The 16,196-nt window shown below is 35.7% G+C and overlaps 1 protein-coding gene across 7 annotated transcripts in view; it reads right to left on the minus strand.

The window, feature by feature from the left end:
• Positions 1-16,196, minus strand: part of TRRAP (transformation/transcription domain associated protein) — a 98,973-nt gene that overhangs the window by 73,538 nt on the left and 9,239 nt on the right. For all 7 annotated transcript variants that reach the window (XM_054843172.1, XM_054843174.1, XM_054843171.1 and 4 more), the window contains 14 exons: positions 15,892-16,017; positions 15,474-15,551; positions 15,159-15,247; positions 14,150-14,246; positions 13,653-13,791; positions 11,350-11,428; positions 10,083-10,317; positions 7,833-8,160; positions 7,613-7,710; positions 7,005-7,199; positions 6,293-6,484; positions 4,395-4,560; positions 2,934-3,190; positions 1,858-2,058 (listed from right to left, as the gene is read on the minus strand). In XM_054843172.1, the coding sequence (XP_054699147.1) occupies positions 1,858-2,058; positions 2,934-3,190; positions 4,395-4,560; positions 6,293-6,484; positions 7,005-7,199; positions 7,613-7,710; positions 7,833-8,160; positions 10,083-10,317; positions 11,350-11,428; positions 13,653-13,791; positions 14,150-14,246; positions 15,159-15,247; positions 15,474-15,551; positions 15,892-16,017 (2,280 nt within the window). The remainder of the gene's footprint in view (positions 1-1,857; positions 2,059-2,933; positions 3,191-4,394; positions 4,561-6,292; positions 6,485-7,004; positions 7,200-7,612; positions 7,711-7,832; positions 8,161-10,082; positions 10,318-11,349; positions 11,429-13,652; positions 13,792-14,149; positions 14,247-15,158; positions 15,248-15,473; positions 15,552-15,891; positions 16,018-16,196) is intronic.

Here is a 16,196-nt window from a genome sequence, read left to right on the forward strand (position 1 = left end):
GGACTGCCTAAGTTAAGAAATGCAGAGAATGCCTGAGAGAGCAGACTTGAAACTATTATGGTACTTTTACATATATATAAAACTCACAGCTAGATACTTTCTATCCTTCCCCCAAAAAAGAAAAGAAGGAATAAAAAACGAAGGAGACAGGCATTAAGTAAAAAAAACAAAACAAAACACCAAAGAACACCCACATAAAAGTTGTTTTGGAGTGCACAAAATAAGGAATTTCAATATCTGATCAATTGTAAATAAAATCTAACCATCCATGCTTGAACAGGATTATGCAGAAAAAGGCTCCGCTACAAAGAAGTGGGCATTTTCCTTCTTTGAGAGGAAAACCATCTTTCCACTTACTGACTTAACTAGCTGTCGTCCCATCACTGCTTGAATAACATTATCAGCATCTCAATGAAAAGAACAATGAGTTTTACACACACCACACAAGAGCACCAAAGCACTAAAAGAAAGCATGGATTTCTCATTTTCAGTGTATTTTACTTTTTCTTTTTAATTTGACATTTCCTTTTTATAGATACAAAGTATTCAGCAAATAACATTGTATCTTGGTCAACATCAAGAAGCTGAAGATCATTCCGTATCATTAACTAACACATTACATGCATAAATACTCTGGAAAAGTTGGTTTGAATTAAACCTAGTGGGATAGGAAAATGTCAGCAATTATACTGTTTATATGTATTCAACTCATCAGTTTCAGTACAGGAGAGAAATCAGTAAAGCTATCTGCATTTTAAGAATCATTTTTCCAAGCTATTTTTAAGCCTGTTGGCTGTAGGGAGCCAAAGAGCCAGCTGCCTGCAAAGAAAGTTGTTTACCACATTCAGATCATACCTACTTCTGAAAACTGTAATTGAAAAGTTAAGTATTAAAACTCTACAGGCCAAATTAACTCAGAATCTAGCTTCACTCTCAGATCCCAAGACATAGACACAGATTAGATTGCTGTAATTAGTGAGAACTAAGCATTTGTGCTACATTGCGATTGTGGATGAAAGCTGCTACAAGTACAAAGTGGTTTTGCAGCTATGAGTACTATACCCAGAGACAACAAACAAAACCAAATCATTGGAGGCATTACAATAATCATCACTGAAGAGTTTCTACAAGTTTCCTTATACACTTCAAATAGAAAATAGGAAAGTTTTAGAGTAGATGCCCACTCCTAACCTAAGCAGTACACCAAAAGTTAGGAAGGGGAAAAAAAAAAATGCACAGAAAGCATTGATTTGTGCCAGTTTAGCTCCCTATCTTATCACTTTGTAAAAGCAGAACAGCACGTTTAAATCTATTATTTTGGGGTGAAATATAAAACAGTTTAAAGGGAAAATAAAGAAAGAACAAAGCAAACTTCTGGTAATTTTGTACGTCAAAATGAAGCAAGAAGTTAGTGTAGGTCTACCTTCCTTACACGGAGACTCTCAACTGATTGCTACATAGTAAAAAAAGAAAAAAAAAAAAACGCTCTTCACAGTGATTTCTGAAACAACTTTTTGTACTTTACCTGCCAAGTCTGGCAACTCAAAAATTACTTGAAACAAAAGCAAACAAGAAAACCATAAATGGGTTTAGATTCTGTTTCTTCATTACAATATAAATTATTTAGAAATCTCTTTGTCTAACTGGAGGGATATAAAAAAAAAAAGTCAGGTATGCATGAGATCCTAAAACCTTCTTTTAATTATGTAAATTCTATATTGTTAGATATTCATTAACTCATATCTGGAACTGGCAGACATACCACATATTTTATCAAGGTTTTACAAGCAAAAAAACTTCCAAAAAATCTGTAATAAAGGAAAATTGAGTAAGATGGTTTCTCAGCACAGCTCTTACCTTTTCCATTGGGAGCTGAATGGATGCTTTACAGTCTGAAAATTCAATTGTAATACTGGGTCCTTGGATTTCTGTGACTACATATTGTAGCTTCTGTGATTCCTTTAACATCTTCCTGTTACTTCCACCAAATTTACCAAGCACACGATAAGCCACATGGGAAATGCTGTCTGCAGGATTGCGCAGTGTACGCCACAAAGCCTGTAAGTATTTTAAATGTTAAATGGTCAGACCAGTCACACTTCAAAATTTTTCAAGTGTTAATGTAAAAAAAAAAAAGTCAACTGAAACACTTATTCTTGTATCTGGGTAATTGATCCTGCATAACTTCCAAAAAATACTTATCTATATTGAATAAAAGCCATCTCACTTCACAACAGCTCAAGTGCTTTGTGACAAGGTGGTCCTAAGTGCAGTTTGAGATTAATGTGACCAGCTGCAAAACCTCTGTCACACTGAAATGTAATTTCATGTTTATGGCTAATATTAGGTGAATAACATTGTGAATTTAAAAAAAAAAAAAAAAAAAAGTAGGCCAGTTAAGACTGAAGTGAATTAGTCTTCAAGAGCTGGTTTTGAAATATAAAAAACAAATAAAGTAAATATTTTAATTATAAGATAAAGTATATGCAAGCACTGCACTGGGGGAAATAGCCACATTTAAAACATTGTTCCAGATTTCAGCCACATGTGCATACATAAGACTTCATATTGCTATCAATCACGATATGCTGAAAGTAATTAGCTTTTCTTGTTTTATTGTTAAAAAGTTAACACATTTTAATCACTTTCTGTACCAATTCATCTTAAACATAGTAACATTTTTGCTATTGAGTCCCAAGTCTTAACCTTAACCCTTTAACAGGGGGTACAGAAAAAGCAATTAATTCACTTTTAAATTTTTCAGAGTTTTCACTTTAACAGCACAACACCAACTGGCCCTTTACACACAAATCACTGGTATGGTTCTCGTGACAGATTGTTCAAGTTTTTATAACCCAAGGTTCACACAAATTTCTAATAATATTTAGGGAATCAGTGACCTCTTGTGGTCTAACAGGAAACAACATGTTTACCTGCATTAGCTCAGCTCGAACTGGCTGAATGTGATCATACAGAAAGTCTGGCTGCAAGTTATCCACGCACAATTCAAGGGTTCTTAAGCCTTGGCTAACCAGGGTCTGAGATCCATTGAGAGCTGACACCAAGGGATCCATCAGCATTGGCAGGTATGGCAGTAAGGAGCTCAAGCGAACCGGCACAGTGAGACAGAGCTCTACAAACAAGTCTTTCATGTGCTGTTTGTGAAGGCCACTTTGCAACATATTAAGTCCTGAAAATCATTGATAAGTTATACACTCAAAAGACAGCCCACAGTCTATTGTTAAAAATTGCTATTTCCTAAATTCAGAATAACCTGATATTTTTAAATTCTGTAAAGCTTTTATCTCTGTAAATAACATATTTACAAAACAAAATACCGTTCATAACAACTTACATCTGAGGATTTTATGCACTTAATGTTTTTGTAGGTACATGCATATTCAAAAAAAAAAGAATATCTATGCATATTCTAAAATTTAATATTAGACTCAATAAAGTAGCATGTGAATACAGCAGAAGAAAACCAGAAAAAGACATATTAACTCAATCCCCAGCCTGGTATCAATAACAAAAAATCCACACAGAACAAATTGTTTTTAAATTATGTGGACTCCTGAAAAGAAACATTAAAACGAGTTCAAGTACATTCACTGTCCCATCAAGATTTCGTATATTCCACAAACTAGCTAGCACTTCTATACTGACATGTATTTTACATAATGATTTACAGGTAACACACATATTTGCTAACTACAATAAAAATTGCCCCTACAGCTGTAGATGGGAACCACAGGATTTCACATTCCTGGAATTGTTCTAATTAGCCTGTCCTCAGGTTTAAGTAGCTCTCCACGTTTCCTTGCTCATCCTCAGTATGTCTGGAACACAAATGCTCCTTGCAAGCACAAATGCTCCGTTAATCAAACTAATTGTCATTTCCATTTCTTTTTGCAAACCAACACTACTTGCATTTGTATTTATCATGCACTTGCCGGTGCACACACATGCCCTCAACTAGAGAACAACCAGAGCTTCTCTGCTATGTCCTTCCCACAAAACTCGTGATGGCCTGGCAACATTGCTCAATACTTTATGCTAACAAAGTTATCCATAGTAAAAAAAAAAAAAACCCACGAATGAAAGAAACAAACAGAAACAAACAAACAGAACCTCAACAGCCCCATAGTGGAAAGCAGAACAACAAGCAGCAGAAATTGTGAAGCAGCCAAAACTATGGAGCCTGAAGCAGCTGATAGTAAATGAAAATAAGCCATATTCAAGATATTTAATCAACTGCTAAGCTCAAAATCAGAAGCAACTTATCAGGGTTAGGGCTTTAGTTTTGGGTTTTTAAATTATGTAACATAACTTTATTACTACTATTTACATAAAAAGATCAGAAACTGGGGTGGGGAAAGAAGGTATTGTTCTACCTTGCAGTAAGTTTGGTAACAGCGGCAAGAATTCTTGATATAACAGATCATGACTGCCTCCTCCAATAGATCTGAACAGTGCTCTGAGCAGCAGGAAATAGTTATAGGGCTCTTTGGCAGTCTGTGCAAGTTCCATAGAGCTGTTCACAATCTTGTGCAAATGTGGCTATAAAAAAAATAAAGCTTGAAGATTAATATCAACTTTATCATCATTGTACTGTACAAGAGTTTAGCATGAGACAAGTTTTTCAGATCAAAAACCTTCAGCTATTCCATGTACTCCGATACCATGCTAATTTTATACCGCTGTTGAAGAATTGTTAAAAAGTCAATCTGTATTTGAATAGTATCAAGAACCCAGAGCATTCTTTAATTAAGCCCTGCTTTCATTATTTGCCTACTGACTGAGTCTGCTTGCTACTCCAAGCAGTAACTGTATTAAAAAAAAAAACAAACAAAAAACCCAAAAACTGCAAATCTGACACAATGAAAAATGTTTGCTCCACAGAACCTAGGGATGTGTAGCAGAAATCAGAAGTGTCAGAATGACAAGAGAAGACATTTCACAAGATTAATTTACTCCTGATCTAACTTCATCACTAATTCTTAATTTTTGTGAATGCTAAAGTTTCACTTTCAAAGCAAACTTTTACAAGTAAAAAAAAAAGGTCATGGAACTGGTGGCCTTTCCAGAGCAGAGGACATTAACAATTTGCAAGAACCATTACAAATAGTTGATAAATACAAGGATTCTCATAGATCAGGGACAAACAGTGACACAATTCTGGATTTTATTAACACCTAAAAGCTTTCTACATTGCTATGCAAATGCTGAAAATAGCCTTCATCGTTCAAGTAAATTGTCTACCCAAGGCCCATATCATCAATCCTGCTGAAACAACAAAAAAAAAAAGTAACAGAAGCATGAAACTGCGAAGGTAGTAAAAATCACACTCTTTAAATTGGATTTCCAGCTTATAAAATCCAAATGGCCTTGATTCTGATGACAAATTAGAAGAATTTGAGCAACATTATATGAATATTTCTTCAAATTACTTTTATCTTTCAAAGAATCTGGAAAAGTAGCAGGCCCTACTCTGTTCTACCCAGAAAACTGAACTAATCCTGTTGTAACAAATCACTAAGCACAGAAACCATTATCACAGTTATCTGTATCAGAAATTTTGTTTCTTCTAAGGTAGAAGGAAAAGAAATGGAGAGAAATCATGAGAGAAGGAGCAGCGTTCAATTAATATCTTAATGTTTTTTCTGGATATGGGCAGCTGTTACTTTTATGAGGAAAGCACACTCTTGCCTCAAGCTCAGTATTTCTAAACTCAATGAATAATGAAATGATCTCATCAACATAAAAGAGATCCTTGGAATACATAGACAATACGTTGTGGATAGAAAAAAAATTAACATTCCTTAATCCAGACTTCTCAAGAGCACAGAAACGTCTAACTCAAGAGGCGCTGAATAGGACATGAATGAACAACATTCACCAACACAAAAAAGTGATTCCAGTCTAAGCAAAAGTCTTAAATTAAAATGAAAACAAAGGGGAAAAAATATGCAACAAGATACGCATATCCTGACCATGAAGTTACACGGGTTTATGGCAAACCTAATCAGGCCACAAGCACGTATCAGTCATTTATACTCAGAATTAGTACATCACTTGAGAGTTTAAAATACGAAGCAAACATTCACAGAAAGCATCTCTTAGAAATAAGGCAGCGTACTTGGCATTTGGAAAAAATGGAGGTATCACTAATAGCGGTTCAAACATGAAAAGACGATCAAATGTCAGACAGCGTAAAACTCCACATTTCTTCAGACATCCGAAGAACGCATTAAGAGTCAAAACAGATTTTTTTAACACAAACGACCTTTACCTTCAGCATTTGTTCATTTTCAGCTGCAAATAATGAAACTGAGCCAAAGACTAACTTGAACAGCTTGAGATACAGATTGGAGAGCTCCACGTTAGAGCCCATTTCTGGCAGCCGATCCAGAAGATACTCAACCAAAATCGTTGCAAAGAGGGCAGAGGTAGTAGGGTTTGCCAAGAAGGAATTGGCAACAATCTGTAAGAGGAAACCACAAAGGAGTTACTGTTGAAGAAAAGAACAGAGGGATAAAAGCACTACACATTTAAACAAAAAACAAAAGACAAATTTCTTTCCCCATCTCCACTGCTACCCAAGTGATTCAGGTTATCCTCAGTGGAAAACAGTCACGCATATAACTTAAGTACTCAAAGTTTAATTTTAATAATAGGACTTGTGTTCTGTAGAACAGTAGGTCAGAACATTAACACAACAGCCTGAACAAAACAAGAACTCCACAGTGCTCAATACTTTTCAAGAATAAAGTCCATTCATATCTCCTAAACTGAAGCGCTCATGTTTGCATTGCATCACTTAGTCTGGAAAGCTTTTGAAAATCCGTCTGTACAAAGTAGTTTTATAGACTGATTCAAATCTTGCATGCTAATTTCAACTTTATTATTTATAATTCCACTTCAGCCTGATGTACTTCAAGGCATAAGCTATTTTCTACAGGCTGTTTATTATCAGTTGAAAAAAATAAACAAAAACATAATACCTGAAGAGCATAGTTTTTTGAGATTCTCTCCACCATGTAAGGAACAGTAGTTTGAAAGATTTCTTTAAAAGTTAAAGGGTTCATCATTGTGAACACGCCAGCAAAATGCTCCAGAACTTCCTTTTCCTCTTTCATTCTCACTGTCTGACAGTTTGCTACTCGAACATATGTCTGTCCATTTCCTGCTATTTGGACCTAAGGCAATTTAGAAAACGCACGTATTGGTTACAGAATTTGAGCAACTTTTCCCCCACTACTCTTGAAGTACCTTTAGAAAAATACCTGAGGTTTCACAGATTACACATGCAAGCCCCAGGCAACTAGAAGTTGGGCACAATGGCCAACAGTGACAATAAAAATATTAAAATAGAATGTTTTCAGCACAGATTTTAAAACCATGAAATCAGGAGTGGAAAAAGACAACAGCAGGAGATATCATAGCATATTTGTAAAGTTACTTAATTCCAAATCACGTACACTTACACATCATCAGTACTTTGTGCAACTACAGAAGATTAAACATAGCCGTGTCCATGCTTCCACTGACAGTTAAACTATTTGAAGAAAAGATTTAATAAATAAAAGTGCTATGCAGCCAGGTTACATACCTGATAAATATCTAAAGCTTGCATTGCGTATTTTACCAGTTTTATATAGATTTGAGTCTCCTTAGGTTGCAACTGCTTATTGGGAATGAATTGCGCTTCTGAAAGAAGATAAAGAATAAGACAGTAGTTAACCATTTAAAATACTATTTCCTTCCATGCTAGAGAGTTTTAATTGTACATTTACAAAACATAAATATAATTAAATATTATGCAGTTTTACCACCAGGAGCTTTGCATGATGTTATGCCCCACGTGATTGTCTTGACACCACAGACCAAAGTTTTTACTAAGCTTCGGCAATCTGTGACCTGAAATGTCTGTTTATCTTCTTTTTCTTTCTCCCCTTGTTTTTCAAATACAGGTACTGGTGCAGGGGCCACTGGAGTGGCTGGGGCAGGGGACGGAACAGGAACAGGCGCTGCATTTGCTGCTGTCGGTACTCCAGGTAATGCGGCTTCAACAGCCCCAAGTTCAGACTGTGGCTTGCATTTTTTAAAAATTACAGAAAGCTGGTATCGTGCTATAGTGTGAAATTTCAGAACAAAAACCTAAGGCACAAAGAGGAAAGGCAAATGAAAGAGCAGGGAGGGGGAAGAAAAAAGATAGTAAGTTTCGCCTTCAAAAATCATTCTAAATTGAATAAGACTTCAAGTCAGCATACTGAGATGAATAAAATTTACAACTAAGTATTTCTGAAGTCATTGAAATGACAGCAAACATTTTTAACTGTATCAAAGTAGTTTGCTTATTTTTAACAAGTTCTGAAAGTAAAAATATTTGCTGAAAACTAGTAAAATCAACTAAAAAGCTGAGATCTCTACAATTCTACTGAATTTTAAATGAAAAGCTATTTGATTTTATTTCTTAAAATAAGACTTATTATTTCAATCTATAAATATTTACTATTAAGCATAAAAAGCTCAAATTTTTCAGATGTTTATATAATGCACGTCAGAAGAATTAAAACATGTATACATTATAGATTTAAGTTTTTCTTTTATGCGGCATATCAGATTTAGAAAGTAATAATCAATCCTGCAGAACAGTGGCCCCCAACACTTCTGCCTCTTGGCTGATACTAAACACAAGGTTACAGTTTAAAGTTCTCTGTACTTTCCAGATTTTAAAGTCTGTGTCTACTTGGCTTGCTCAGGTATTTCCCCACTACCACCACAGTTCTGTACGCTCCCTTCTTCCCTAGATGTATCTTCTCTAAATTCGCATATTATTACAAATTTTAATTTGATAAACAAATGGACCAGACAACTGTGCTACATTACAGATTTTTTTAAAAAAGCATGAAAAAAGCTGAAGCTTATTTGGAAGACAAACCCTACTAGAAAGTTACTTCAGTTTGAGAAATCTGGAATAAAGCACCCATTCGAATGCATCGCATCAAGATTTTTCACTTGCACGTCACTTGTATTTTGAATTTAGAATGAATTCCCTAAACTGCTGCTACATTAAGGGAAAAAAAAAAAAGTTCAGGGGTAATGCCAAATAATCTGGAGATGACTAAAATGACTAAATCCCCTGGTGCGCTCAGAACCATGACAGTCTGTCAGTGACAGAGAAGAGTCAAAGATGGAGGGGATCCACTACATCCAGTCTTCGTCAATCTCCCTTTCCAAAACAAGAGCCATACAGCTTCCTCTGTTATCTTAAAGTGTTAACACCACTTTCATTTAGATTTCAAGACATGCTCTCAAAAATGAGATTATTAAGTCCATATTTACCCTACAAGTGTTTTATTCTACAATTGAGCGCATCTTCATGTTGTGGCAGGAGAAACACTAGGCAACCTTTTCCATTAACAACTTGGCTACAGCAAGCAGGTAGTGTTTCACTTGTACTACACCATGAATGACAAAAAAAAGCCCTCAAAAAATCCTCTATATAAAGAGGATCCTTAAAAATGATCAGCAGATCTTGAAAATGTGAGTATTTCACATTTTACAGATTGTACTGGGCTATGCCAAGGACCTGCGAGATAATCCTCTTTCAGAATTTAAAAAACAAAAACAAACCCACCACCATGAAAAACCACACACACACACTCATAACCAGAAGGCATTAAAAAATACCATTCTTACATACCCTTAAGAGGGGAAAAAAGGAGATTACAACTAAAATTTAAAAAGAAAATTAAAAAAACCCACACACCAAAAAAACCACCAAACAAACAACAACAGTTAAGCTATCCTCAGCATCACAGACATCCAGTTTCCTGCTTTGAAACAAGTCACTGAATGACTGAGCTGAGTTGGCAAAGCATCTCCACCGTACTTGAAATATTACTGCAGCTGCACAGCATTTTAAGAAGCCCTTCTCTGAAGTATTACAACGAAATACAGTATACAGCCTGTTTCTACATATTCTCATTTCTGAAGAAAGGACAAAGTAAAATGTGATTGACAACGTATTATAAAATAGGATAGTCAACTGATTATCGAATGCTTTAAATTAATACCTCCAGCATTCTCATAAGAATATCTCTACCATTTCCATTTTCCTGTTCACTTTTAGACCGGATACAGTCTACCAAATTTAGCAGAAGCTTGCAAGACATTGTCTGGATACTGCTGGGCAGCGACTCATCATCAATGTTCTTGGCAAATAACTGGACAGCAAGGGAGAGATCATTGAGTGGTAAATGCTGACGGACATGATGTACCAGGTCTGCCAGTGTACTATATGCAAGCGGTCTATCAGTAAAAACAAGAAATGAAGAAAACACATTGAGGACAATTAAAAACATTGTTAATTGGACTTAACCACTAGTTACTGCCTAGAGCTGTTTCCAAGATTTTTAAATCCACATTTTCTATTTTTATATGCAAATCCAGAGTTCACAAGGCTTTTTCAATTACACAAGCAAATTATAGCCTGTACAATCTAACCAAAGATGCATTAATCTGTCCCACAACACTACAATTACCCCTCTGGTCTTTCTTCCCCCCCACTGAACTTTCCCAGCACACATTTTCATCTAATACAGTTAAAAGCAAATTAGCATGTTTTAAGCCACATTTTACACAGTGTTGGTAGTCTGTTTCACAATTAATCATTGATGATTCATGATTTCAAAATTAGTCATGAAAATTATTAAAATTTAAAAATCATTTCTTTTCAAATACGAGGTTTAAGCATCTAGTAGAGCAAATACTTCTAAATCTAAAACACGTCAATAAGGTCCACTTGATCCTTACGCAAGAGGAAATAATTCTCCTAGTTGACATATTTTGTCAGCAAAAGCACCTAAAAACCAGCAGACTACTGAAGACACAGAAAGTAAGTATTGTCCTCATTTATTTTCTTCAATTGTGAATGAGAAAGTTTTAAGGTATTTATTGACAAAACAGTTTAATCTCATTCAGATTTTATAGTTCTCGCAAGATTTAGGCTGTTTCATGAAATATTGGGAAGATACTGAGATGATTTCACTATGACCACTGTTTTGGTTATGCTCTGCAATTCAAAAAAAGGAAATAATTTTCATTCAGCTGTTTATCTAATTTTGCCCTACATTCACGCTACTATGCTGTGTCATCAAAGTGTTAAACAACAACCACTCTTTACAGCAGCAGAGGCCTTTCCAACATTAGAATCTAATAAAATCAGTTATTTAAAGCAAAGATTTAGGACCCTACACAGACATTGTTGTAAATATTAATAAACCTTGAAAGAAACCAGCCCTGGTAGGCACTCAGATAGCTATTCCAAACTTTCTGTCATACCTCAGTGTCTCTCGGGCAGTGTATCCAGAGCCAATCAGTATAGATTCATCAAACAGCTTGTCCATACATGGAATAAATTCTATAAGTTAAAAAAAAAAAGACAGAAAAGAAAAAGCTATACAAAGTGATTGGCAAAGGAAATAAAGTGGTTTAATGCTTAACTATCTTAAGTCAGAAAATGGTTTTATTATAAAATTTATTCCTGAAATTTATAAAAGGCAGCGTCACGTACAAGGAAACTTCCACTTAACCTCTTGCGACCATGAATTCCACTGACACTTGCCCTTTGAGTAACACTACAGTACACAGTCAAAGCCACAGCACTGATACAACAAAACCAGTTACAGCTGGAAAGAGAAAAAGCCAAGTCAAAAAGATGGTTGGAAAGGAACCGACTTTGATCATCAAACCACTCTGGAAAGAGGAATTAGTCTTAGATGAACTAGTGTTAGCAAAACAAAGAGATTAAGACACAAATCCTGACAATGAAAAAAAGCAAAGGAAATGCAAATTGAAAAGCAGTAATGAAGTTGTGTGTATTGAACACACTTAACATCATATTCCTGTGTTGTGCTATTACTCTTAATGTGAACTAGTAAGAGAAATTAAAGCAAAGCAAGCAATAATAAATTGTTTACACTGGATGACTGATTGAACTCTCACATTGTTAAACTTCATAACGTAAGAATATTTTACCCTGAAATTAAGAAACGTTCACAATATTCAGTCATTAGAATTTCAGAAATGCCATATAAACCATTCCAGCTTTTTGAAATGGACATACATCTCAGTTTAAATTCTCAAAAGAAATGGCTTAATAGGGATGAAAATAGGTAAGTTTCTAAATTTGATTTGAATTCTATTTTCTAAGCCAGGTTTGAAAACCTCTATCTAACAGTTATGTGCATATCACATTTTGCTGATATGAAGTATTCTTAGACAGGGGCCATCTTTACAGTGATAACAGTTTCACGCCTACCCTCTCTTTTGGGAATCAGAAACAAAGCTCCACACAGACAAAATGCATCACAGTAAGACATTTGGCATTATTTGCCAACTCTCAATCAACACGGAAGACTCAGTTTGAAAAGTTATTTCACTGAGAAAAATAATGCCAATGGCAAGACCCACAAACATGAAACACTTCCTTCAACTCTCATTTTTCCAAATAAGTTGAGCTGCACCAGCAGAATGACCAAAACCTTATCTTCTACAGATGTCCGCGTACTTTATATCCCACTTCTCTTCCTCACACTCTTTATTCCTCCTCTGATACCAAGCTCCCTCTTCTCCTTAACGTTTCTAAGCATTTCCTCCTCTGCATGCCCTTGGAGGCTGCCAGGTAGCCCAGAGCAGGGCTGGAGGGATGCATTGGCAGTGTCTAGGCTAAAATGTCAGCCCATTGACCAAGGGCAACGAATTGCTACGCTCACCCTGCTGTTCATCCCTCCCATGGGGACACTAACTGGGGTACTCTCCACTACCCAAACACTGAAGTTCACAAAGGATGTAGAAAATCTTATCTTTAAGATCTTGCTCCTCCGCTGAATTTTGCTGAAACCGGTCAAGTTCAGAAGTTATTAAGGAGAGGTAGAGAAACACAGGACAATTAAGCTAATTCCTTTAGAAAAACGGCCAAAGAAACAGCTTTCCACGTGACCACATTACTAAATTCCAGAACTAAGATGGATGCTATTTTTTCTGGCAAGCTAACAATACCTTCAAGACACCACACTGCCCCATAATTGTTGTTAGCAGAAGGAAAACAAAGGGCACCACACAGTAAAGATGAAAAGATTGAAGGTAGTATTTTACAAAGCACACTGATCTCCAATTCTGTGATTCTGCCAGATCAGAACATATTCACCAAGTCTAGTTAATTCAGGCAGACCAAAAATGGCTTTCCTATGCTAGAGGCAAATACTATGAGCTCAATCAAACATATGGCACCAGGTTTTGACAGAACTACTTCCACTCAGGTTAACAGATCGATATTTTAAAGTATCCATACAATTGTAGGCGCAATTACAAACCAACACAAATGTTTGTCATCAAATGGTAATTACTTGGAACAACAGATACGTGGACAGCTAGAAGCCACTTGTTCAATACACCACCTTATTCAGGTGACTATTTTTTTTAAGGAAAAAGAAAAAAGGCAAAACAAAAATCACACGCACTCCCAAAATAATCAGAAGTACGTAATAGTCCAAAACAAATAGTAAGCCATACGCCTTTTAAATACACAGAAATAGCTGAAATCTTTCCAGTTTATAGATACATTTTTTAAAAGTACTACGTACGGCTCCTCAAGTCTGTTGTCAAGATGTGCTTAGCAGCAATCAGAAGCTCCTTCCGGAGGTGCGCTGTTTCAGCTGGACAGTTGGAGAGCAACTGCAACATTCCTTTTACCATTTGCTGAGAATATTTACCCACTAATTCCTATAACAAAAATTAACATGGGTACAATTATTATGACGTTCTATTTCAAAGCTTTACTTTACCTTTGCAAAATAATATTTAATTAAAACTCAATTGTTTCTCTTTAAGAAGTCTACTTGTAAAAATAAAACACAATAGCCATTCCATAAATGCCTATGGTGAGGTAAACGGCACATTTTTACTTTGCACTCACACGAGAACACTCCTGAAAGGACAGCCAAGTACAGCCCCATCTTCAGATCCGCTACACACACACACTCTTCTCTCCAGTACCCGATGCACTGCGGTCGTGCTGATCATTTCCCTGCCACAGTCACTACAGATCTCTTGCACTACGAGTAACAAAAATGCAACCTACCTGATAAATTCTTATGATGTAAGCCAAAAAAGACAATGTTTTAATTTGAGCAGCGATAAAATCAGCATACAATTCCTTGTTATAAAGTTTATGTTGCCTGAAATTAAATTGAAGAGTGGTTACGATTTTGTTCCTCCTTTTTAATACCTTCGTTCAGAAAATTCACAGAAGTTTCAAATTACATCATCTTGTAGTGAGGTTCTGGCTTCATAAGGGAATAACACCATCACGGGAAAGCCCCTTTTTCAGTAAGCTCTCTGCCATTCAAGTTCCCAGCACCTTATGCTCTAAGCACAAACACGCAGCCCTGAGGCAGCCATACAATTTTCATCTTTCTGCAGAAAGCCAAGCCACTCCATTAGCACCAAACATTTGACTCCGTTCCCCTAACTGGAGCAATTTTTTTCTCCAAGCAATATTCCCTCCCACAGACTTGTCTGTGTCTCTCAAGCTTCAACCACTGATTCAGACCATCTGGGCAGACAGGGAAAGACAGAGATCTTGCTCTGCTGCCCTGCTCAGCACCACAGCCTGCTCCCTAGAAACATCTCTCCGAAGCAGGAAAAGCGGTGCCTGTATCACAACATCACAAGGCTTCACCCAAGCTGTAACTTGGAAGAGCAAAAATGTATCACTAAAGATCAAACTTTAGCAGGTGTCCTAGATAAGGTACTCTCCATCACAGACTACCTGTGGTAACGCAAATTTCTGTCAGAAACTATTTAAAAAAATGCATTATCAAATAATAAATTGGGATCTACTGTACAACCATGGATTTTATCAGAGACATATAATGGAAATATTCAGATATGCCAATTACTTCACCTACAGAATTTTGACAATTTCAAGTCAAATAATCATCGCTACTTTGGAGATTAAAAGCAGTAAGACTGGAAGCAAAAAAAAAAAAATCACAGGATATAAGACAAAAATATTTTGGGCAATACTGAATGGCAGGCTTAAGTAGTTTATTCCAAACATCATCAAAATACTGTTAAAATGCTCTTACCTTGCTTGAGCAGAAACTTGTATTATAATAGTGTTCATAATCAAGGGCACAAATTCAGCTACTACATTATGAATGTTCAGTTTGTAGAGCTTAAAAAAATAAAGTATTATTAGAGAAATGCACAAGTCACACTCATAGTCAACTTATTTGAGAGCTAATCAGAAAAAGTGAAGAAAACTCAGCAGCTTATTTTTAGACCATATTTTAATCTCGAAAATACGTTACACTCATTTTTATTAATGTTAGCCAGCAGAAGTTACACAAGCCATTCAGTAATAAAAAGTATTTATATGCAAAATAATGGATTATACTAACCTGATACATTAGAACAACAATAATAGGTAGCTCAGCCAAGACCTTTAGAGATAAAGATCCTCTGGGAATTATAGAATGCTGAAAGAAAGAAAGAAAGAATACATGCTTTATTAACAGTTTAATTATTAATTCAAAACAGTATCTGAAATATATTTTTAAAGAAACTGCTCATTTTAATAGCACTATATTTAGTGATAATAACATTTAAAAAGCACAAAACCATTTGGTATTATATGAAATAAAAATCCTGTAATTACTGGTGCATAGAAAATATCAGAGAAGTTTCAATCACCTTCTACAAATAAATCATGATACGAAAAACAAGCAAAAAGAAAGCCTGTTACCTTTACTTGACCTTATGATTTGGGGTACTGTGATACAGACAGTCTCGTAGTAAAATAGCAGTTAAAATACTCACTGTTCTCGTTTCACTGTCTTCTCGCTCAGGGTTTACTTTCACCACAATTGTTGTAATCATGCCAACCATTTCAGGAGTAGGAACGGTGTTTTCTGGAATCACCTGAGGATTCTCAAAATACCGATTCTACAAGCAAAGAGCAGAAGAAAAATATAATAATGCCAGTAACAGTCAAAAGGTCATTTATCTCATTAGAATTCCTCCATATAATTTTTCCCCACAACTTATCACAGACAGTTTTTCCTTCTCTGCACAACATTTATACTGCAGGATCTACTAGTACTACAGACATATCCTGCCATCTT

The sequence above is a fragment of the Grus americana genome, chromosome 15, assembly GCF_028858705.1.
Source record: "Grus americana isolate bGruAme1 chromosome 15, bGruAme1.mat, whole genome shotgun sequence".
NCBI lineage: Eukaryota > Metazoa > Chordata > Aves > Gruiformes > Gruidae > Grus > Grus americana.